The sequence below is a fragment of the Fusarium graminearum genome, chromosome 1, assembly GCF_000240135.3.
Source record: "Fusarium graminearum PH-1 chromosome 1, whole genome shotgun sequence".
NCBI lineage: Eukaryota > Fungi > Ascomycota > Sordariomycetes > Hypocreales > Nectriaceae > Fusarium > Fusarium graminearum.
In genome coordinates this window covers 5,880,267-5,903,648 of record NC_026474.1, presented here as the reverse complement: position 1 = coordinate 5,903,648, position 23,382 = coordinate 5,880,267, and the positions used below count along the sequence as shown (strand labels likewise).

Sequence of the window (23,382 nt, the reverse complement as noted above, 5' to 3'; positions counted from 1 at the left end):
TATCATCTGACCGCGGATAGCCGTGAGCGTAACACAAGATAATGCATGTCGCCTCATAATAACAGGCCGGACTTGATCATCCGTGTTTGAAAAATTGACAAATGTGATTATTGTCAGGTTATTTCCCATCCCTTCCAATCGGACAGTCGCAAAATGAAGTCCTGGGGAGAACTGATAGTGATTAACGATGATGGACAGTTTGAATGAGAACATCTGCACACCAATAAGAAAATTACCTCAGCGATCGCCACAAAGCACCAATGTAGGCCTCTGACAATCAGGCTGTCGTTTTGTTCCCAAAATGTCGAGGGAATATGATATCTCAAAGACCAATCGCAAGCGTATCCAGTCTGGGGCAATGCGGACTGGCCTAATCTCCCATTCTGACGATCCCTGTTGGATCTCAGCCCGTACTCTTCCTGCTGTTTACCACTGTTTCCACAATGAGCTCCAGCGGTAACTCAATCATAAGCTGAAAGTCTCTCAAACCGTGCACAACCAGCATGGTGATCCAACGACAGGACCGTATCCACTCACCAATTTAACAATCTTACAATGTCATTTCTTATGCTTATTTGCAAAGCCTATCACATGCAAGTATACAAAAGAGTGCCTTGCTTTAAGGCTGACAATTAGTCAACTGCCGTTGCAGAATCTTGAAACCATGCCTCAACTGGGATAGACCAAGGCAGATTCATCTTCAACACGAGGGTTTTAGCGACTTATATAACCTGAATTGGACTAGTGCTGTCGATGAGCCTCATAAGCGGGATCACCAAAGTGCCTATCAGATGTAAGACAAGACATGTGTTCCTGTTGTCAGGACTTGTGAGCTTACTGAAACCGCGATATAAAGACATGGACATCCTGCTCTGTTGAATTTTTTCGATTTCTATCGTGATATCACGACGATAGCACTCATTTAATCCATCACGCCCGAATTTCAACCACAATCAACAGACTCTGTCAACATAAATCCACAGAGCCATCATGTCGCACCAACAGGGTTATGGACAGCCGCCTCAGCAAGGAATGGTTTCTCAAAATGACTCAGGCGCTTTCCAAGGCGGCCGCTTCAGCATCGCCCATCGCGACACCAACGCCGTACTCAACATCGACCTTCAACAAGGCACCACTGTGCGTTCCAAGTCTGGAGCCATGATTCACATGTCAAGCACCGTGGAAATAACGGGCAAATCCAAGTTCTCTTTCGGAAAGCTTTTCACGGGAGGCAACATGTATGAGTCTTTGTATGCTGGACCAGGTCGTGTCGCGCTCGGCCCAACACTCTTTGGCGACATCATTTCTTTGCACGTTGATGGTAACCAGTCTTGGACCATTGGCAAAGACTCTTTCCTCGCCAGTACCTCTGAAGTGACCAAAAAAAGAGAGACCCAGGGACTTGGTAAGGCCTTGTTCTCGGGCGAGGATCTCTTTGTTTTTCGTGTCGAGGGTCAAGGTATCATGTGGCTCACAAGCTTTGGTGCCGTTGACCGACTAGATGTAAGTTTTTGCATCACTTCTGCTATTTTCACTACTAACTCTACCGCAGCTACAAGCAGGAGAGCAACACATTGTAGACAACGGCCATCTCGTGGCATGGAGCTGCAATTATGCAATCGAAAAGGCTGGAGGAGGAGCCATGAGCGGCCTGAAGACAGGAGAGGGTTTGGTATGTCGCTTTACCGGTCCTGGTTCGGTCTATGTACAGACTCGAAATATGGATGAGTTCCAGTCTTTCATCAAATCAACTGTGGGAGCTTCCTAGAACACCCATTATGAGTTCAAAGACAGGGAGACTAGCTGGACTGTACATTTTATTTCCGCACTTATTTAATTAATATCCCATTTATACTGCTATGCGGCTACGATAATAAATCGTGAACTATATTTAATGTAACAATTCGTTCCAGATCATAAAGACAGATACATTAACAACTCAATTTGCATTTTTGTAGTATTTGTAGGTCAATGAACCTGTGAGGTAGCGTTTGGAGGAAACGGTCGGCTCCGCGGTCATTTTCCGCGCTGAAAGCCCGACACTCGTTAGTCTAGTCGGCAAAACACATTGCCGATCATCAAATCCTTGTCTAAATCGGCCAAGTTCTGGAGATGAACGATGAGTATTAGTAAAGTCATAACAAACGCGGGGAAAGTCTAGGGTCGGCTCTTGATTGTGGGGATGACGATGTGAGTGAATAAGGAAAAACCCGGGGTAGTTCGCGACCGAATGTATATATAATGTACAAGCTCGTCTCTGCTGATAGGAACAAGAGACAAGTCGGTACTCTCATTAGCATCTACGAAGCATCAAAAAAACAATTCATCATGCCTGCTCTCGAGTTTGCAAGCTCGGTGGGAAACACCCTTCATCACTTGTTGACTGGCTCCTACACCAACACCACCCTATTCCTTCTTGCCTTTGACACTGTTGCTCGAACTTTGACGTTGAACTCCACGGTCCCTGGATTCGGCCTTCATCAATTTGTTACTAGCAATGCCGCCAAGGACAGGATCTATGCCACCGCTATGAGCGAGCCTCCTCAACTCTTTTCTTGGTCGGTTGATGAGAACTACAAGTTCACTTATCTTGATACTGTCAACATCAGTGGGTTACAACCTATGGATGGTAAATAGTTACTAATATGTACCAGCATCTTCGTCTTGCTACATTTCTGACGACGGTAACCTGGCTTTTTCTTCTGGAGGTTCAACTGCGCATATTCATGCCCTCACTGAGGATGGAGGTCTTGGTGAAATGGTCGATGAGCTCTACATGGTGCCAGAAGAGGAGATTAAAAATGTCAACAAAACTCGCGCGGCTGTGGTAAGCTATTTACATACTACTCTCACTGTACTGATGCTAATTATACGCGAAGCTTTATGGTGCTCATGCTTTCGACATCAACGTCAACCGCAAGGGTTTTGTTCCTCATTTGTAAGTTTTAGAATTTTGACAAGTGTTTATCTTCTAACGGGTTGAACAGGGGCATGAACTCAATCTTCATGTACGACATTGCCGAAAATGGCACTGCCACGCCTTTGTCCATCAACCTTAGCCCTTCTGAGGGCGATGGTCCTCGTAACTCTCTCTCAAGCAAGGATGGAAAGCTTCTATACGTGGTAAGTGGCGATCCTTTGGAGACATGGTTATTGAAACACTGCTAACATAAAGGTAGATGACTGAACACAGTGAGTGACGATGTCTCTGGTCTCGTAGACAGTTACACTAACATTTCAGACCAATGGCTCGACGTTTACAAGGTCCATGATACCCAACTTGAGCATATTCAGCGAGGTAGTGCGATTCCCGACGGTAAGACAACCTCCTATGCAGTGACCCGAGACAGCACTTACAAGTAATCGATAGACGTACGAGGCTCTTACACGTTCCGCAGCAACACTGTCCAAATGTCCCGAGATGGAAAGTATTTGTTTACTAGTACCCGCAGCTGGAACAATACCGAAGTCAACGGATATGTCGCTGCGTTTGCTCTGGATAAGCATGGCAAGCTCAAGAAGGAGAAGGCCGTAACTTTCTACGAGGCACCCGTGACTCTTGGTTCTTCAGGTGGCCTACGGGTTCTTCCGTGGGGTGACGAGACAACTCAGGACCCCAAAGGCATCAGCGACTACATGTATCTTAGCGACACTTCTGAAGGTTGGATGTTCATCTTGGGCTGGACTCCTTCGAACCACAGTCTGGACGTCGTGGCCTCGCTGCACTACCCGGACAACCAGACCCCCTATGAAGCTACTTGGTTGGACTGAATGAATTTAGTAAAGAGGTGTAGAGGGGGTCTGTAGCTTTTGAGAGGATTTAAATTTCAGTGTCTATTATAAACAATAATAAATTTATATTTTCAAGACTGGTGTAACGATGTCACGAATCTTTTTACCTTAACAAGAATTTACAAGCCATCTAATAAAATGGTGGCCTAACAACAGCAGCATAGAAAAAGAAGCTACAAGGTGAACATTTGTCACCTTGTAACAGAAAGGTCATTAGTCCGCACTCATGAATGGACAACTTATCCGATTGCATTCATTCTATTGAATAAAAAAATCATAATTAATTATTATCTTGTCATATAAATTGTTCAAAACAATTGTATTTATTTAAATTTCTTATTACTATGCAATGACCCTTTTCTTCTACACGGTCTCGGGTAGCGCAGGAGTGGTACTGTTTCTTTCTCCAACTGCAGAATGACGTCATCAGACACGACTCCAAAACAGCTGCAAAGTTCAAGGGAAACTTACCATCCAAAGCCACGAGAAAACGGCTGACGCAATTATAACACGCAACCTATAGCAGTATAAGAATCTTGAATACAATGCATATGCAGTTCAACATACCGTTGCAACGATTTCAACTACCTCTTGACTGTTGAAAAAAGATTTGAGTTGCTGGAATGTCTCATCCGCGACATGGACATTCTTTGTCATTTCATCGGCCACGACACAGATAGCCCATTGTTTCTCTGTAAAGCCGTCTGGGATATTTTCAAGAACAAGTCTCTCGTCCGTCATGAGCTCCTTCATCGCGTTCGAAGACACACCTCCCTTGACTGCCAAGGGTGCATGGTGCATCCATTCATACCACGCTTTATTGACAACGGCAATTCGGCAAATGGCGAGTTCTCGCAAGTCATCAGAGAGTGACGTTTGTGTCCGAATTGCCCCAACAAAAGTGTTCCAGCCAGAAGCAATTGGCGGGGAATGGAGAAGTGCCAGGTCAAGGGGTTGCAGGGGACGGGGGTGTCGTCGCGCTTCAATCGCAGCCACGATTGACTCCTCTTCTGGAGAATTAGTTGGAGGAGGGTTTGATACGTAGGGGACTCTCATGGTGAATGTTGGGGGGTAGCCTAGGGAATATCCTTGATACAAGATGATATTGGTTGAATACCTATCATTTATCAACTACGAAGTACCGAGTATACATAACAGTACTTGTGCCTCCTCGTCAACCTTGCCGCAAATCTCCCCGCATCCTCCGCGGAGAAGCGGCGCGGCAATCGGCCGATCCAATCACAAGACTCAATGTTGACAAGGTTTGCCCTCAGACGACCAAACCTGTCTGTTAGATTGTTAGATTGGCTTGACGACAACCATCGACTGTGACAATTTCGACCCTCTTGCAACTCTCTCCCTTATCAACTGATGTCTCGTTTCCTTCCCCGATAATAATGGAGCCAGACCACGAACATGGGTTGGAGGGAGAGGGATCCAGCTCGACCAATCGCGCCAAGAAACAACGTCTCTCTCGCAAATATCGCGGTCTGACATGTGCCAATTGTCGCATCAAAAAGGTAAACCTCATCAACTATTAAGTTTGCATCAACTAATAAACAACCATGGCAGGTTCGCTGCGAAGGCAGTCAGCCAACTTGCAAGACATGCGAAATCTATCACGTCGAATGCCGCTATGACAAACCACCACCCCTTTCACAGGTTGTCGCCATGGCCAAGAAGTTGCAAGAGGCAGAACAGACAATTGAGCGTCTGCAAGGGACCGAATCAATGGCTGCGCGATCAGAGATGAGGCCAAACCCTATTAACAATGAAGTAGCACACACATCTCAATTCACGACCGACATTCTACCTCCCAATGTGCAATTGGTACCAGCCAATCAAACGAGACCCCCAATCGACGTTCCATTGGAATCTTTTCAGAATCATCAGCCCCAACAAGACATTGAAAGCTCTGCTGGTTCAGCGCCCGCAATCACAGGCACGCCCCAGGAGTCGCTGGCTAGAGATATAAGCGTTGACGAACACGGAAAGATATGTTACTATGGCCCAACTTCTGCAGTACACGAACCAATAGGCCTAGCATCCCCTTCGACCAATTCCTTGGGCCGTGGTGACAACTCCAGAAGGAGCAATCTTCGCGCTTATCTGGTATCACGAGCTAGGGAATCTACAGTCTGGGAGGACTTTGCATTGGGGAACACTGCAATACAGCTTGGTCTTCCTCGTCAAGTCATTGCAAAGCTACTACATCTGCATTGGACTTGGGTTGCACCAATGTTTATGTGGGTGTATAGACCAGCATTCATGCGTATGTTAGCTCTCAATATCCGTCTTATATCAAACTTTACTAAAACTAGTATGCGTCAGGTGACATGACGACCGGTGGGCGCTACTATTCCGAGCTTCTCCTCCTCGTGCTCTGCGCTCATGCCTCTAAATACTACGACAGCAGCCATGCCCAACTCCTTTTTAATCGCGTGCGACTACTACTCGGTGAAGAGATCCAGAAGCCGAGCTCGATTCCGACGATACAAGCCCTCCTTCAACTAAGCGCCAGAGAGCTCGCACAGGGAGCCATCTCGCAGGCGTGGCTATATAGTGGCATGGCGTTTCGCATGTCTGCTGATCTTGGCCTACAACACAATGGACCGGATATAGCCGATCTCAAGGGACTGGATCCCGTGGATCTGGAAATCCGAAAGAGGCTGTTTTGGAGTTGTTACTTTTGGGACAAGTGGGTTTGTCTATGGCAGCGAGAGAAGGATGTGGCTAATTTTATTTTACAGAGCTATCAGCCTCTATACTGGGAGACTACCAGCAGTCACAGAGCTACCACAAAGTCCAATTGACTTTAGTATGTTGTTGATGCTCGATAACTATACGCTACACATACTAACGAGGTACAGTGGACGATTCAGCAGAATCCGATACCTGGTCGCCCTACCACGAAGATACTTCTCCCCTTACCCGACTGGCACCTAATCAATACCCAGCAATGCAGAGTCATGCAGTTTCGTGCTTCGCAAACTCATGTCGACTATCAGTCATCATCAATGACATAATTGTACAGCTATATGCCAAGAGAAGTCGAGAGATGACCGAGACGTCCTTGAACGACATCAAGGCTAGGCTAGATAGTTGGCGAGCTGAGTCTCCAGCGCATTTACGCTACGATCCTGAGAATTTGCCTACAGCCTGTCCACCACCACATATCATCTCACAAAAGTCAGTCATAACATCCATCAATTCCTCAGTTCATCTATGCTGATACTTTATTGAACAGTCTACTCTATTTCACCACGGTCATCTTGGCGCATCGTCCTTTTTGGTCGGCCCCAGCTTACTATCAGGTGTGCATAAGCGCGGCATTGAGCATGGAAAAGCTTCTACTACTACTCGAATCGACATTTGGCTTCGAGAATATTACATATCTAATGGGGTACTGCATTTATACTGGCGCATCAGCAGTCCTTGAAGACGCCAAAAACAACGGCGGTGCATCACACCCCACTATGCAGACCTTCCTCAGGGCACTGAATGGTGGCATGGCCAGATGCCCACTACTGGAGCGAAGCTTGCACATCATCATCAAAGGCCTCAAACGATCGCCGGTCTATAGAGCACCAGCCGAGAATTGCGTATCTGACAACACTACCACAACTGCAGCTGTCAACAGTTACATCCCAGCATTCCCGTATCTGGAGCCTGTAAGCCCTAATGACTTTGATATGGATGCGTATCTTCACAGCATGATGAATATGGATACAATGGCTTCACTGGACTGTTATCCCGAGTTACAAATTGATTTGGACGAAATGATGAGACATGCCCCACCATAAGGTATCTCAAACTAATGACAACTATACCTAAAAGTTCATTCTACTCTGCTTCTGTAACGATTGATTAGCGATGTCACAAAGCGTTGAATGTTGGGTGCAGTGACCACTTTCATGTACTTGGACCGCAACCATGTCTCTCTATGGATCTGTTGATTTACATAAAAAAGATTGACATGATTATCTATGGAATGGAGTTTGCGAGTTACATCTATTACAAGTGCAATGAGGTTTGCTTTTGTTTGGAAGAACGCGTCTCAAGATACCGGATGCAAACACCTATTTGTTTCACTCTCGATCATCCTGTCCTTGTGCATAAAATTGGTTCGATACTTGCATAACCTATATACTGATCTACTAATTAATTTCGTCAATTCTTAATACCAGTATTCTCTGCTGCCAAACTGTCGGCCTTCAGCGCAGGTCTATCTGCCTTGCCTGCAGTGGTTCCTCCGTCGACTGGCATGATGAGGCCAGTGATCCAGCCTGCTTCTTTGCTGGCAAGAAACAGGATAGCTGTATATGCTGTTAGTTCTCATTTTTCTTGTAGTAACTTGGGATAGTAAACTTACCATATCCGACATCCCAACCGGTGCCCTCCTTCTTCATAAGGTTCTGGTTAATTCTCGCTTGTCGCATCTCGTCTGTCATGCCTCGTCCCCTTGTCATGGGTGTGAAAACCATGCCAGGCGCAACACAGTTGACACGGATGTTCTCTTGGCCGTGGTGAGCAGCCATGGCACGGGTCATTTGAATAATTGCTCCCTTGGTTGTGGGGTATAGCAAGCTGGGGTTTCCACCGAGCACTGGTTCCATCAGCTTCATTTCACATCAAGATGGAACATGATTTACTTACATCCGCTTACAGAGGACATATTGATGATTGAACCGCGGCCTTGCTTCCTCATCTCGGGGATAGCGTGTCGGCTCATCATGACCATGCTGGTGACATTGATACGGAAGTCTCTCTCCCAAGCGTCTAGGTTGATATTGGTAGCATCACCAATTGCACCACCAACGCCAACTAGATAGTCTGTTATTATTATGTAACAACATGTTGTCGGGTAACTTACCAATATTGACGAGGATGTGAACAGCTCCCCACAGTTCCACGGTCTTGTCAACGGCATTTTTGCATGACTCTTCTTTCGTCACATCTGCTTGGATGACTTCTGAAATGCCACCCTCCTCGTCAATCATGCGTTTAGTCTCCTTAGCCCAGTCGACATTAAAGTCGACAAGGGCAACCTTGGCACCGTGTCGGGCAAGAAGAATAGCGGCGGCTCGTCCATTACCAATTTCGCCTATTTCTCAAAGTTTAGACTAGCACTTATCCACATATTGATGCAAATGTCTGATAAGACTTACCGTCCATTCGAGAGCCGGCGCCAGTGACAATTGCCACATCTCCAGAGAAGTCGAATGCTCGTGGGGGAGCCATTATGGGTATTGTGTTAAGAGTTGTACTTATTGAACAAGTGAGATTGTGTGCTGTGGATATTGATGAGTTCGTATGGTCTTTGTAAGTTAATATACTCAAAGTCTTGTGAAAATAATGGCAGATTATAATGTCATGTCCTGGGCAAACTGAATCTCACAATTGTCGTTGCTCGATTCGGTAAACCGCCGCGGACAATGCCCGTGGAGATGACCCAAGACAGACCCTCAGTGAACTATCCTTAGTGGGTATCATCCACTGTGATCGCTAAGATTCCGGGGGTAAATGGCTTAGCACCAAAATCTGACCAAGTAGTCGAGGCATGGCGCGTCTTTCTCCGGCATCGACAATTGTCCTTGAATCAACAGTGTTTACAGAAATCGTACAGAGTACTCCGTAGGTAATTTGAAAATGAATGAAGGGCTCCTAGTCAACGTGAGGAATTAGATTTTGGCTTCGGTTCATAGACACATCTCATGAATGCCTCCACAGTTGGTGTCGCTCAAGTAGACCAATATGGCGCATGGCTCATGTAACATTTTTGATACAAAGAAAGTCTCATTTAAATAGTCAAAAACATGTTATTTAATTAAATTAATTCATTGTGATAACCAATAATCGAACCACGACACTATACCCGCAAGACTCTGCTCCTTGACCCATCCTAAGTCGTGTCAGTAAAAAAAATAACTTCAATTACAGGGGTACTTACTTTGATAGGGGTCATTCTGGTCACCTCTTAAGGCGAACCCATGTTCAACACCAGAGAACACCTGGTAATGAAATGTCTTTTTGTTGGTTTGCAAGATGTCCAGTGCGCGACGTCTAGATGGGACGTCGAATGTGTGATCAATTTCAGAGCATGAAAGGAATAGCGGTTCTGTCAAGACTAGTCAGTTCAGGATCCTGAAATAATTCAAATCAGTGAGACTCACTTTTCAGATCTTGAAAATGATGTTCCTTGAGAAACGCCGGGTGAGCAAAAGCACCGACTGTCACGGTGTCACCCTTGAGTTCGTTACAGACATACGGGGCACCGAAGCAGTAGCCAACGCAGGCAAATTTGGATGTACTTGTTCCGTAGCTCTTCTTGACAGCGTCGACCCATTTTGGGACCGCTTTGTCGGCAAACGCTGTGTGCTTGCGCTTCCACGCCTCATAGTCAAAATCTGGATTCCTGTTGTCATGGCGGTCCTTGCGATGCTTCCAGACTGGGTCCTTTGTAATCTCATTAGTTGTGGATTCTTCTTAGCGCAGACTTAGCACTCACTCCTCGAAAGTAGTCCAGGCCTAAGACTAGATAGCCTGCATCGGCAAAAGCGTCCATGACCAAGAGGCCGTTCGGGAACATGCCCCATACATCTGGAAAATAGAGAAGAATATTCCCATTTGCCTTTTCTTTTGGGGGTCTTGTTATGTAAGTTTCGACATCAGCGATTGTTTCCCATGTGCCTCTGGACTCGCCCTCATGAATTGTGCCTTTGAGACAGCAGGCACCACTGGGCTTAGCTAAGAAGCTCTCGTTCTTGAACTCTGCTTGTGTAGAAGAAGACTGTCCCATGATGTTTTGTGATGTTGGGTTGGATCTCTGTGTGTGATACTTGGTGTGAAGCCTTTGTGTTGGTATTCAAACAGTCTTGTAAATACAAGAGTCCTTTCATCTTAATAGGATAGTTGATCAACTAGAGCAGGCACGTCAGTTGTGGCAAATATGAGATATCGGTTGACAGCCGCGGAAAATGGCCGTGGATATAATCCAGATACGGACGAATCAATTCTGGGCTAGTCTCGTGAGGAGAATCTTTCAGCCCCGTGGGGTAACCAGATGTTACCCCAGACTTGGTCACTCCCCGCAAACGGCCCTTGAGAAAGGAGAAACTATTATATACGACCCCCCAGTTCCCTCTTCGCCGATCGTATGCTCCCAGTTTCACAACTTACAAGTTCGGCATCATATCAGAACTCCATCGCACAAGAGACCACATCGAAAACATGACCGACATGCCTAAGCCAGTTCCTGAGGCTCCTCCTAGCGTCACGGCCATCGAAGACTCTGAGCTCAAGAGTAATCACATCGGTATGAGCCAGAATCAACAGGAAAATGCGGTTGGATACAGCGAATATCTTGAGGCTCGCGACATTGAGTTCTCTGACGCCGAGGTGCGCTACCACTACTTGCTATAACCCCAATTGATAAGCTAACAAGGTTGTAGGCTAAGAAACTTCGGTGGAAGCTGGATCTTGTCATTCTTCCTATGTTCTTGATCACACAGGCTTTGCAATTCATGGATAAAACATCTCTCAACTATGCGAACCTATTTGGTTACCAAGAGGCTTTGGGTCTCAAGGGTAACCAGTTTAATTATCTCTCCGCAAGTAAGTCCAGCAACATCATCTATCTATGCCCGGTTCACACATGCTAACATAATGGAAAGTGGTTTATGCAGGCTACTTCTTCGGGCAGTATCCTTGTGGTTGGCTCATCGGACGATTTCCCGCACAAAAGGTCATGGCTATCAGTATCTTCTTCTGGGGCTTGATGGTTATTATCATGACTCAGAGCCGAGACTATTCCAGCGCATTGGCCGTTCGATTCATCATGGGTGTCTTTGAGGCGGCTGTTACCCCCGGCTTGACTCTCATGACCGGTTTCTGGTATACGAGGCGTGAGATCCCTCTCCGTCAGTGTATTTGGTATTCGTCCCTCGGCTGGGGTGGTATTGTCGGCTCCTACATCTCCATGGGTGTTTCTAAACTACCTGTGACTCTCAAGCCGGAACGTTGGGAGCTCATTTTCTTCATTCTTGGTGGTGCTACTTGCCTCTGGGCTTTCGTCATCTGGTTCCTCCTCCCCGACTCGCCTTCCAACGCCAGATTCCTCAACCACCGCGAGCGTCTGATTGCTGTCAAGCGCGTCGCCTCTAACGAGACAGGTATCAAGAACAAGGCCTTTGACAAGAGCCAAGTTCAATTGGGTTTCATGGATCCCAAGACAATCCTGCTCTTCATCTCTGTCTTTGCTGCCGCAATTCCCAATGGTGTCGTCAACTCATTTTCTACCATCATCATTCGTGATATGGGTTTCAGCACTACCCGTACCACCCAGCTCAAATCTGTTGGTGATGCCGTTCAGATTATTGGGCTTCTCATTGGCGGAAGCGTCATTCTGAATGTTCCCAACTCTCGGTTATTGACTGCTACCGTCGCCAACCTGATCTGCACCATTGCGGCTGCTTGTATGGCTTACCTCCCACGAGAGAATACGTGGGGTCGCCTAGTATGTTTCTGGCTTGTTAACGCGCAATCCGTCGGTTTCACTGTCTCTTTGACCACTATTTCGTCAAACATGGCTGGATACACTCACCGTTCCTTGGCTAGCGCCATGGTATTGTAAGTAATACATGCGTGTACTTGTTCGACCAGACTAACACCATCTCAGTACTGCCTACTGTTGGGGCAATTTCGCTGGACCTTTCGTTGTGAAAAAGTCCGAAGCTCCTCACTTTACGGGGGCTACTATTGGACTCCTCGTTGGTTACGCGATTAAGCTCTGCTGCCACTTTGGCCTTCTTGGTACGTTCATCTGTCACTCATACAAAACCTGTCGATCTAACTTATACTCTCAGTCTACATGTTTCTCATCAATCGCCACCGTAACAAGACTTACGGACCTCCCAACAAGGAGCGAAGCAACGAAGCAGGAATGAGGGATCAGACCGAGTTTGAGAATAAGGACTTCCGATACGTACTGTAGATTGGTGTCCGAATTGCCACAGGATTCACAATAGTGGCCAATAAATAGACAGGGTTTTCACGCTTAGAATGACTATAATTCGTGAAAACACTTAAGAACTTTTATTTGCATGCCCCTGCCGTGAATAAACTATCATATCGAATGGAAGATCTGGTTAAAGAAGGGGTTTGCCATACAACGTTTCCCAAACTTGACGTATGTTTACAGTTATGAATATGGATAGTTCATCGATAAAACAGTACAGATGCAATCGATTTTGCAAGTCAAGATGAAATACTTTACAAACGATCGAACAATCCTTACAATCCTTATAATTCCGAAGACTTCCCATTGAATCGTAACCTGAGCGGTTCTCTCCCATGTAGAAGCCAACTGATATTATAAGAGGGTTCACATCTAACTTTATGTATGGTCAGTACAACAATTGTTCCACGAACCAGATTACTACGCCAGGCATAAAACCGCAGTCAATTAATCGATCGACCAATAGTTTTGCACGGCATGACAAGACTGTGATTTTACAAACTGCTGTAGAATAGACTCGTCCAAGCCTCTAGTAATAAGAATCCGTAACCGTGTCTTATCTACTCCTCAAAAGCCTGAGCAATGCGACCAACATCAGTCGAGTTGGCAATCCCTACAAAAGCCTCCAAAGCCTTCTTGGCCCTCTTCTCGCCTATCTGGGTGCTTACATGATCAACAAACTTCTTCTGAAGGTACTCAGCATCCAGAGGGTTCTTGTAGCTTCCAATACAATTCTCCACATGCACTTCCATCTTTTCCCCATTCTCGAATTCGACTGCAACAAAGGCCTCGTGGTCACTGACCTTGTCATCCTTGGTGACGTGAACCTTTTCACGAAGGGCTATCACGGTCTTGTTCTGTACCGCCTCATCGGTGAACTGTTTTGGGGTGGCTTCACCGTACAGAAGGGCTATAGCAGCTGCGTGGTAGACACTGAATTTACCCTCAAGACCAGTCTTTGGTTCAGGGTGATCTGTCAGTAAAAAGACATGGGGATGAGTTCTGGCAGTGACATTGGCGATCTTGGTCATGTCGAGACCCTTCTTCTTGGCCTTGTCATGGATCTGGATCCAGCCATCGATAGCAGGATGGATGATACGATCACAAGGGAAAGGCTTGAAGGTGTTCTTGGTAACCTCCCAGACTGTTCCAAATGTTGAAAATGCCTTGGTCAAGTTTTGGTGAGTGCTCACGACGTGAGACCATCCTTTCTCAGCCTCGAGGCCCTTGAGTGATCCGCCAAAGTCATTCTTTGCGAGCAATGCTGATGTGAGACCAGCCTGTGCGGCAGCTCCAACGTGGAAAGGCTTGGTATCGGTGCCGAATGACTCGTGCATTCCTATGACCTGGACTGAAGCGATACTGATGGCTCTTTGCATCTGCTTTTGATCAAGTCCAAGAAGCTTCCCGACAGCCACAGCAGCGCCAACTGATCCAGTAGTACTAGTGATATCTATCATTTATTAGTAAAAATTCTCCTTCTGTTTGAGATTACTCACGCCAGCCAATGGTGTAGTGATCGGGGAAGACGGCAACTCCAAGTTTGCACTCGGTCTCAACGCCTGCAACGAATGCTGCTAGGAACTCTTCTCCAGTAACGCCGCCCATCCACTCGGCCATGGCGAACAAAGCCGAAGCGACAGGGCCTGATGGGTGTACTGGAGTGTCGATATGAGTATCATCATAGTCATCGGCATGAGACGCAATTCCATTGATCATAGCGGCAGTCCTGATGTCGACGTGTTGACCAACACCAAAGACGGTTGAATTGCCATCTGATCCAGTGAAAGGCGACATGGCCTCAAGCGCTACACCAGCAGGAGGCAGAGCATATCCTCCGATAGCGCAGCCTGCCCAGTTGTAGACACTCTTGACAGCCATATCGACAACAGGCTCGGTGAGGTTGCCAAATTGGAGGGCCAGAGCCCAAGTGGCTAGATGTTTGGTGGCCATGATAATGTTGTGAGTTAGGGTGTTGTAGATGAGCCTGTATGATTCGCCAAGACACAATACAGACTGGTATTTATAGTTATATTTCCTCTCATGTATCTCTATATGATGAGTGATCTGCATTTCCAATGCCTAACTTGTTGAATCGGCAAATGTAACCAGTTGCATATAATGGAACATCACCCCATACTAACAGATGGTGGAGAGGTTCCTCCCCCGCATTATGGCATAAACAATCAGGGTCGGGGGCAGAATTCAGTGGATCATGACTGGATGGTATCATCTTCTAGGCTGGATTTATCCCGTATAGGTGTTGATACTAAGCATATCCTTGCTTTCTAGTGGTGTTTATGTGTACGCTTATAGCCCGTGGCCAGGCTCCGCGGGAGATGGCCGACAGTACTGACGTCTGGGGTAACGATTGAGACAGTCGTTGATTTTCCCCACACCACTAGTTTAATCAACAGGGAGACCGTGTTCAAATCAATGGGGTGAGGCAATTTGTTTGACTCATAGTTGGTATCTTAGACAGTACCTATGTGCTGCCAAATACATGTTGCAAACCCTTAGCAGCATGCGCACCAAGCATATCAAGACTGCCCATTGCCATCATCTCAAGAACGCTGATATCAAATTGGAAAATAGTTTTCCACCATTGCCTAACTTCAATCGCCACCAGCGAATCCATGCCCAACTCAGAAAGAGAGGAAGCTGTCTGCAAGTCCTCCACAGGTTTAAGCAAAAGACCGTAAACCTTTTTACCAATTTCCCGAGCGAGCAAGTGAGCTGACTCGGCCTGTTTCAAGATTGAAGGATCTTGCTTAGCCTTTGAGATAAAGGACTTGAGCTCGTCATTTGTTGCACCCGTAGAGGCCCCTGTAGTACCTCCGTTGTTGTGGAAAGCAGCCATTCGAATGTCTTTCTTCCATAGAGATCGATTGGAGGGATCGCTGAGAGAAACGTCAGGCCGAAACCCGAGACAAAAGTCATCGGAGGTCTTTGCCATTGCGGCGCCGAGTGCATCGAGAAATTCGTGCTCGGACACAGTGCCGTTGAAACCAGTTACCTTCAGTTTCTGCATGATGGAATTATTTTCAGCCAAGTATCCAACCTCTTCCACGGCTCCGATGTCGATGGAACAGGCTGGTAGACCCAAGCCCTTGCGGTATTTGGAAAAGGCGTCGAGGAATGTATTTGCACCAGCATAGTTCACCTGTCCAGGCTGTCCAATGACACCAGAAAGCGAACTGAAAAGGATGAAGAAGTCAAGATCTGCATTGACAGACATGGTCGCGTTGTGCAAGTTCCAAGTGCCTGTGATTTTGGGGTCGACAGCAGTGTTCCACTCGTCGATTGTCATCCTTCCAAAGCTTTGATCTGCGAGAACCATCGACATTTGTAAAACTCCCTTGAGGCGACCGTCGGCTCTGGCAACCGCAGCATTGACGTTATCCAGGTCGTTGATGCTGCCTTGAACAAAGTCTACCTTGCATCCAAGACTTTCGAGTTCTTGCTGTACATCACGGTGCTTTTCATTTGTTCCCGCACTACGGGAGAGATAGATGAGGTGACGAGCTCCTCGCTGAATCATCCATCTTGAGATAGATCGGCCCAAGCCACCAAGTCCACCTACAAGCAGATATGAAGCTGATGGGTCCATCGTGACTATTTGCTTGCGAGATTCAACCTTCAAGCTGGGCCCAGATGTTGTGTCCATAGAGACGACGATCTTGCCAAGATGGACGCCCTGCTGCATGAACCTGAAGCTGTCAAGAATATTGTCGGGGCGATAGACTTTGATAGGACGAATGGGGTGTATGTGACCGTCTTTGTATAGTCTGATGACATCTTTGAGAAGCCTGTAAAGTAAGTTAGTTATCGGTCAAAAAATTCGCTTATCCCAACTCACTCTTTTGCGACACGTCCTCTCTTGTAGCAAAGCTGATCAAGATCAACACAAGAGTAGGTACGATTGTCCAGGAAAGGTGACATGTCAAGTTTGCCAGACCCGATCAAGTCTCGCTTCCCAATCTCAACCATTCTACCGAACTCTGCAATGCACTTCCAAGTAGCGTGTAGAAGCTCTCCAGATAGAGAGTTGAGCGCCAAGTCGACACCCTCGCCGCCAGTCTTGTGCATCAGCTGCTGGACAAATGAGTCGTCGCGAGAGTTGAAAATGCATGAGCGGTCCAGACCGAAATTATCTTGGAGATATTTGATCTTCTCTTCGCTGCTTACGGTAGCATATATCTTGGCGCCGACCATTTGAGCTAGTTGAATCGTGGCAATACCAACACCACCACAAGCGCTGTGGATCAACATGGACTGGCTGAATTAGCATAATGCACGTAATAGTCAAGGATCACGTACCTGTCCTTTCTTAAGATTGCCCATGTTGAAGATGGAATGATATGATGTTGCAAACACGCAAGGCATAGTTGCTGCGTCTTCATAGCTCAGATCATCAGGAATCTTCTCGCAAAGGTTCTCGGACATGGTAACATGAGTAGCGAAGGAGTCGTGAGCTATGAAAAAGACACGATCCCCAACCTGTAGATCACTAACGTTTGGGCCGATGCGATTGACAACACCAGCGCCCTCAAGGCCGAAACCATTTTCGCCGTCAACAATACCCATTGCACACAATACGTCCTGAAAAGAGATCAATGTCATATCTGATAAGTATGTATAAGAGAACTCACTTTGAAGTTTAAGCCAGCGGCTTGCACCTTGATTTCAACATCGTCGCCGGTTAGTGTGGGTGACTGATACCTAGCCCAGTGAAGAGCGTCAAGCCTGCCAGGTTTGCTCGTTCGTAGTGCCACTGGATCATCTTGACTTGACATCAACAGATTGTCCTGCGCTGAGAATGGATAAATGCGGCCGACATGAACGGTATTGTTCACGATCGCATATTCGTAATCAGGTTTGAGAGACTCGTCCTCTTTTCGTGTTTGAAACCTCTCAAAGACGTCAACGATCTTCTCCGATGATGCTACCACGTCGTCAACTTCGCAGGTTCCGAAGTCCAGCAGCATCTCAGAGCGAAGGACTCTAGATATACCCATAATCTGGCCGAAACGAGGGTCTGAACACTGCATTTGGGAGACATGGGTGATCCACAGAAGACTGATGTCTTTCAGGTTGCTTGTCAGTAGCTTAAACGCCTCAAACCTCTCGTTGTCGATATTCTCAAAGAAAGGCTCATCTTCATCCAGAAGGGCAATTATGCTATGTCCAGTAGTAATTGGCTGGTCGAATATAGTCCTTCGACTGACGGAATGACCTCGTTTCTCCAAACTCTTGCGGAGTGTGACTTCGCCTTCGGTCTCAACGTCCGAAATAGTCAATAGCTCCACAGCCTTCGTCGAGTCCCGTTTGATGGCTGGCCTAGATAGAATCATCGCGTTCAGTTGATTTGGCTCCGCTGTGTCAAGGACTGCTGCATCTGGCACCTCAAAACCAGCAGCCTGCAACTCCACTCCCCATCGTTCAACGCTGATATAGGGTTCATGACGCCGGCCATCAGCCTCGCCGTACCACCATCCTGGTAGTGTCCCGAAGATGTAGTTGATCCACTTTGAAGTTGGAGTAAGCTCGTGGAGTAAGAATCTTCCATCACTGCTCAAAAGCTTTCGAACATTCTTCAAACTTTCGTTGAGTGACTTGGTGGCGTGGATAACGTTGGTGGCCAAGATGAGGTCGTACTCACGCCCATCGAATCCCTGTTCCGATGGATCCCGACTGATGTCTAGTGTCGCAAACTCCATGTTTGGAAACTCATTGAAGCGCTTCTTAGCACTCTCAAAGAATCCAGATGAGATGTCGGTATAGGTGTAGTTGGAAAACAACACTTTGCCAACCGGTGCGAGGTATTTCAAGAGTTGAGACGTTGACCCGCCAGTTCCAGCACCAATCTCAAGCACACGTAAATTGGGCTTGCTGTGAGCCAGATACTTGAACAACTCTGACTCGTCACATTGGTCCATGAATGTATAGAGTCTGTTCAGCGTGCCGTCCGACAAGAGTATATCGAGAGACTCTTTGCTGCCAGTGAACATATCAGAAGTATTGGCGAACACTTTCTCGATAGCAATCGCAGCGTCCTTTGCCGAGGTTTGCTTCAGGCTTGTCATCATCGCATCAATTTGTGATTCAATTTCATCATTACTTAGAGACTCAAGACTCCCAATGTCATCAATCTTGATCTGGCGATCAACCCATGCCTTGTATTTATGCATGTGCTCAGTGGTCGAATCCAGCTCGGAAATGCTGCGCTTAGTGTGTACCATACATAAGTTAGATAGCCGTGTAAGGTCAGGCATATGATCGCTTCGATCAATCGCGGGCTTTATCAGAGTCTTCGGGTCTAAGAAGTCAACATGGTGAGCCCATTCCGATCGTGCAGTTGGCTCAACAGGCTTGCCTCCATTTTGATCTCCAACTGTCGTAAGCTTAATGTCGGAGATTGTTAAAACCAATTGGCCTTTGGAATCAGCAATCTGACCGCCACCTGTAACAGATCCTGTGGAGGTATAACATGCATTTGCTCTAATGTCGAAAGAATCGGTGATAGTTGGTCGATAAACACACATCTCATCAATGTGTGTTGGTACCATGGTTTTGTCAAATCGGTCGGCAAATCCTCTTGATACAGCGACACTGAGAAGCTGCAGTGATGCGTCAATGACGGTGGGATGGAGATGATAGTCGACTTCTTCGCCTGATTTGCCCAAGACCTTTGACTGGGCCTTTTGGTCTACTGTATCAGAGCGGATCTCACTAAGAAGTTGGAAGTCTGGCCCAAAGTTCAATCCGGACCTTGCCAAAGACTCGTAACAACGACCAATGTCGACCTTGCGCAAGAAACGTTTATGGGTTCCTGCAGTCGCAAGTTTCTCCCTTTGTGATGTGGCTTCGCCGGAGCAATGCTTCGTCCATGAAGTACCGTTGTACGATGCGATGGTGAACTCCCACCATTCACTGTCAAGGGAGTCGGTCAGGCGCTTGCGACGGAGTGTAGACATTATTTCGACAGGTTTTCCCTCGTTCAGTACCAAAGCTGTGCTGACCCTGACAGCTCGCATCTTGAAGCCTTCTTCAACGTGGGTCACTTGTCGTATGGCTTCACCGATCATACCAGCATAGCCAGCGAACGGGAAGATGATATCATCACCAACCATGTGGTCGCGTATCCAAGGCGCGTTGTCAAGATGAAACAGGTTTCGGAAAAGGATGTTGGAGTCGGTACTTTCTGGGATACGAATACCCAGTAGGTCATGATACTTGTACTCGCGGTGCCTCCATTCATTTGTCAGCCTTGATTCATACCAATGTCTTTCGGAATGATTCCAGGGATATCTCGGTAGATCTGGCAGCACTGAGCCTTTTGCAATGACCTTGGTGAGATCAACTCGAGCATTGAGGTTAAATAGACTGCCTGCGCATGTAAGGAAGCATTCAACATCGTTCTTGTGTCGAGTGAGGACTGATACGTAGGGAAATGAGCTGGAGCGCTGCGTCTGGATTTGTCGCAAGGGTCCAGCAAGTGCTGAATGAGGACCAACCTCGAGGAACATTGCATTCTTGATGGTTCCTTGATTGATGATTTCTGAAACGGCAGGACTGAAGCAGACTCTGGACTCCATGTTGGTCTGCCAGTAGCGTGGGCCGAATTGGTGACTTTCTGTGAGTGTGTTTCCAGTAACACTGCTGTAGAACAGCTTGGTGGGCTTCTTTGGTGAGATCTTGTCTTGCATGAGGGCAAAGTAATCGTCGCCAATCTCCTTCATGTGATGAGAGTGATATGCCATGTCAACTTGTAGTAGCCGCGCCATGACATCTGGCTTCGAAGCTTTGATCGCCCCAATAGTCGACTCTACCGCCTCAGTATCACCAGCGATGGTGACGCTGCTTGGAGAGTTTTCGCAGGCGATGACAACACCCGACTGAAGATACTGCTCGACACTCTTGGCACCCATTCCAATGGCAGCCATTGATCCAGGCTTGGTCTGGCGCTTAGTGACAAGGCCACGGTAGTAGGCGATTTTGATGGCTTCCGTCGCAGTGATGGCGCCAGCTGCATATGCACCAGCAACTTCACCACTGGAATGGCCCACCACAGCTTCCGGCCTGACGCCGATAGAAGCGAGTGTATCAACCAAGGCAACTTGCATGGCTGTACATAATGGCTGTGACAATTCAGCTGAGCCAAGTCTACTAATCTTGGGGGACTTCTGAAGCTCCTCCTCTATAGTCCAATCCGGGCCGTCTTCCAGAGAATGAAGATGAGCGTCCAATGCAGCGATGGCCTTTCTAAATGTGGGGAATTGAGGGCTATGCATCAAGTCACTTCCCATCTGTGGCCATTGGGCACCTTGACCGGTGAAGACCATAATGATATTCGGCTTGTTTCCTACTTTGGAGACAGGAGAAACAGTGATAGGGCCAAGGGGGCTGGCGACAGCAAATGCTCTATGCGGCAAGTATTCGCGCTTGTGACCGAGTGTGAATGCAAGATCATCAATCTTCTCTGGGTTCTTCTCGGCATAATTTTCGTAGTTGGTGATCATCTGTCGAAGGGAATCCGTGCCATTTGCAGAGAATACCAGTAATTGTGGTGCTGTCGCACTGCGCCCTACCGGATGAGCGATATTGAAGCTGCAGGCGGAATCGATAATAACGTGAGCATTGGTGCCCCCGATACCAAAAGAGTTGACACTGATGCGCTCATGCTTTGATGAAGGCCATGTCGTAGGCTCTGTAGGAACAGATAGCCCACAGGAGGTCCAGGGGATAGCTGGGTTGGGTTGGCTGAGTTTGATGTTGGGTGGGATTGTGCGGTTCTCCAATGCCATAACGGCTTTGATCAATGATGTTAGGCCTGAAGCGCCTTCAGAATGCCCAAGATTCGGCTTAACAGATCCGATCAACACACCTCCGGACGGACCAAATACTCGGCCGACAGCCTTGGTCTCGATGGGGTCTCCAATAGCTGTTCCAGTACCGTGACACTCAACAAATGCTGTCTGGGAGTAATCATCAATACCAGCCATCTTATAGGCTCTTCTGATTAAGGTCTCTTGGGCAATATCGTTGGGTACTTGTATACCTCCAGCTGTACCTCTTCCGTCGCTGTTGGAGGCTGTGGAGCGGATGACTGCTCGGATGGGGTTACCATCTCGGATAGCGGCGCTTAGAGGCTTGACAAAGATTGCAGAGATAGCTTCTCCACGAGCATAACCATTAGCATCGGCTGAGAATGTTTTGCATGAGCCATCGGGTGAGAGAACGCCTTGCTCTGTCATTGCCACAGTCATTCCAGGGGCCATTATCAGATTAGCGCCGCCAACGATAGCGCCTTCGCAGTCACCTCGAGACAGCGCAAGGCAAGCTTCGTGGAGAGCGACCAGAGATGCCGAGCAGCCAGTGCGCACAACCTGACTGAGATATCGTTATTTACTGCAAGAATTACAAGCGGGAGGGATTTCGCCTACCTTGGACCCATGAGATCTAGCTCATATGAGACACGATTCGACAGCATAAAATCACCGTAGCCCATAACTCGGTAAATGCCATACTGCTGAGCCTCTTTGGCAAACATCTCAACCCAGTCCTCACCGAAGCTACCCATGAAGCAGCCAATCGGTCTACCTTTCCAGTCAAACTCGCCCGCATCCTCGAGGCACTCTCTGGCAACCTCTAGCATCTGTCGTTGTTGCGGATCGGCCTTTCCAACTTCATCTTTACGCATAGTGAAGAATGAGGTATCTACACTGGCAATGTCGATACTTTCATCAAGAAAGTAGCCATATTGTGTTTTTACTGTCCCGGGCTTCATTTTTTCGGACCAGTAGGAGGAGGCATTGTATCTTGACTCGGGTACTGGGCCACGAGCATCGCCTTTGGATACTAGAAACTCCCAGAGATCCTGTGGTGAATGTAGTCCGCCTGGCAGACGGACTGACATTCCACAAATCGCAATTGGTTCAGCAGGAGGTGTGTTAGTAGAATTCCCGTTGACTGCGACATTCCCTGTAGTTTCAAAAGAATGACCGCCATTTGTTTGCGACCCATTGGTTGCAGCATAGCCATTTTGCTTAATCGCCTCTGGGCCAGTGTCGTTGATCATGGTTGCTTAGTTATGGTTGTTTAGTAATTTCGTATAGGCACCATGTAATAGGAAAGAATAGTAAGAACTTTCTGGTCAGCTTATCCAAGGAGGTGGTCAAATATACCCTTATGTTCTTATGTGAGACTGATTGCCGGCAACCCGTACGACTGTTTTGTGATTTCACCGACGCATGTTCCCGACGAAGCTTGGGGGGTATCTTGGCGCGCGGCCCCCAAATGCATGCAGGCATTGGAGCTGGTTTATTATGAAGAATTGATAATGAAGTTACACTAGACGTACCTGTACGTATCACCTTCTTGGCGACTAAACTCGTAAGCACATAGATGCGCCGTCGTGTTGTTGCCCTGCGCCTCACTAAAATCCCAATGCTACCCTCCACCTGGGGCGGCACATCTTAGCTCTGTCATCCCGCATCTCTGCTTACGGGCTACTTTATCTAAACGGGATACGAGCCCAAGATGGATGATCTATGTCCTTTCTTGCATGTGTG

At 47.3% G+C, this 23,382-nt stretch overlaps 9 protein-coding genes across 9 annotated transcripts; 4 read left to right on the top strand and 5 right to left on the bottom strand.

Moving 5' to 3' along the window:
* Window positions 1-990: 990 nt before the first annotated feature.
* FGSG_01798 (uncharacterized protein) lies at window positions 991-1,768 on the top strand (the record flags this gene model as incomplete). The annotated part of the gene is made up of 2 exons (XM_011319336.1): window positions 991-1,503; window positions 1,553-1,768. 2 exons carry the CDS (start codon window positions 991-993, stop codon window positions 1,766-1,768), a joined length of 729 nt encoding a protein of 242 aa, XP_011317638.1.
* Window positions 1,769-2,328: 560 nt separating this feature from the next.
* Window positions 2,329-3,771, top strand: FGSG_01797 (uncharacterized protein; the record flags this gene model as incomplete). The annotated part of the gene is made up of 7 exons (XM_011319335.1): window positions 2,329-2,629; window positions 2,709-2,827; window positions 2,880-2,938; window positions 2,988-3,123; window positions 3,180-3,192; window positions 3,242-3,316; window positions 3,371-3,771. 7 exons carry the CDS (start codon window positions 2,329-2,331, stop codon window positions 3,769-3,771), a joined length of 1,104 nt encoding a protein of 367 aa, XP_011317637.1.
* A 384-nt stretch (window positions 3,772-4,155) lies between these two features.
* FGSG_01796 (uncharacterized protein) lies at window positions 4,156-4,848 on the bottom strand (the record flags this gene model as incomplete). The annotated part of the gene is made up of 3 exons (XM_011319334.1): window positions 4,156-4,202; window positions 4,264-4,309; window positions 4,360-4,848. 3 exons carry the CDS (start codon window positions 4,846-4,848, stop codon window positions 4,156-4,158), a joined length of 582 nt encoding a protein of 193 aa, XP_011317636.1.
* Window positions 4,849-5,189: 341 nt separating this feature from the next.
* FGSG_01795 (uncharacterized protein) lies at window positions 5,190-7,595 on the top strand (the record flags this gene model as incomplete). Its single annotated transcript, XM_011319333.1, has 6 exons — window positions 5,190-5,312; window positions 5,365-6,064; window positions 6,124-6,490; window positions 6,543-6,610; window positions 6,663-6,981; window positions 7,040-7,595. 6 exons carry the CDS (start codon window positions 5,190-5,192, stop codon window positions 7,593-7,595), a joined length of 2,133 nt encoding a protein of 710 aa, XP_011317635.1.
* A 367-nt stretch (window positions 7,596-7,962) lies between these two features.
* FGSG_01794 (uncharacterized protein) lies at window positions 7,963-9,033 on the bottom strand (the record flags this gene model as incomplete). The annotated part of the gene is made up of 5 exons (XM_011319332.1): window positions 7,963-8,108; window positions 8,165-8,398; window positions 8,449-8,616; window positions 8,666-8,896; window positions 8,961-9,033. 5 exons carry the CDS (start codon window positions 9,031-9,033, stop codon window positions 7,963-7,965), a joined length of 852 nt encoding a protein of 283 aa, XP_011317634.1.
* Window positions 9,034-9,629: 596 nt separating this feature from the next.
* On the bottom strand, window positions 9,630-10,591 carry FGSG_01793 (uncharacterized protein; the record flags this gene model as incomplete). Its single annotated transcript, XM_011319331.1, has 4 exons — window positions 9,630-9,694; window positions 9,743-9,910; window positions 9,966-10,248; window positions 10,301-10,591. 4 exons carry the CDS (start codon window positions 10,589-10,591, stop codon window positions 9,630-9,632), a joined length of 807 nt encoding a protein of 268 aa, XP_011317633.1.
* Window positions 10,592-11,022: 431 nt separating this feature from the next.
* FGSG_01792 (uncharacterized protein) lies at window positions 11,023-12,784 on the top strand (the record flags this gene model as incomplete). The annotated part of the gene is made up of 5 exons (XM_011319330.1): window positions 11,023-11,190; window positions 11,244-11,406; window positions 11,478-12,420; window positions 12,470-12,603; window positions 12,657-12,784. 5 exons carry the CDS (start codon window positions 11,023-11,025, stop codon window positions 12,782-12,784), a joined length of 1,536 nt encoding a protein of 511 aa, XP_011317632.1.
* A 584-nt stretch (window positions 12,785-13,368) lies between these two features.
* Window positions 13,369-14,761, bottom strand: FGSG_01791 (uncharacterized protein; the record flags this gene model as incomplete). Its single annotated transcript, XM_011319329.1, has 2 exons — window positions 13,369-14,237; window positions 14,308-14,761. The coding sequence occupies 2 exons, from the start codon at window positions 14,759-14,761 to the stop codon at window positions 13,369-13,371; spliced, it is 1,323 nt and encodes a 440-aa protein (XP_011317631.1).
* A 484-nt stretch (window positions 14,762-15,245) lies between these two features.
* Window positions 15,246-22,889, bottom strand: FGSG_01790 (uncharacterized protein; the record flags this gene model as incomplete). The annotated part of the gene is made up of 5 exons (XM_011319328.1): window positions 15,246-16,617; window positions 16,668-17,083; window positions 17,129-17,410; window positions 17,461-22,201; window positions 22,255-22,889. 5 exons carry the CDS (start codon window positions 22,887-22,889, stop codon window positions 15,294-15,296), a joined length of 7,398 nt encoding a protein of 2,465 aa, XP_011317630.1. The 3' UTR covers window positions 15,246-15,293.
* Window positions 22,890-23,382: the final 493 nt, after the last annotated feature.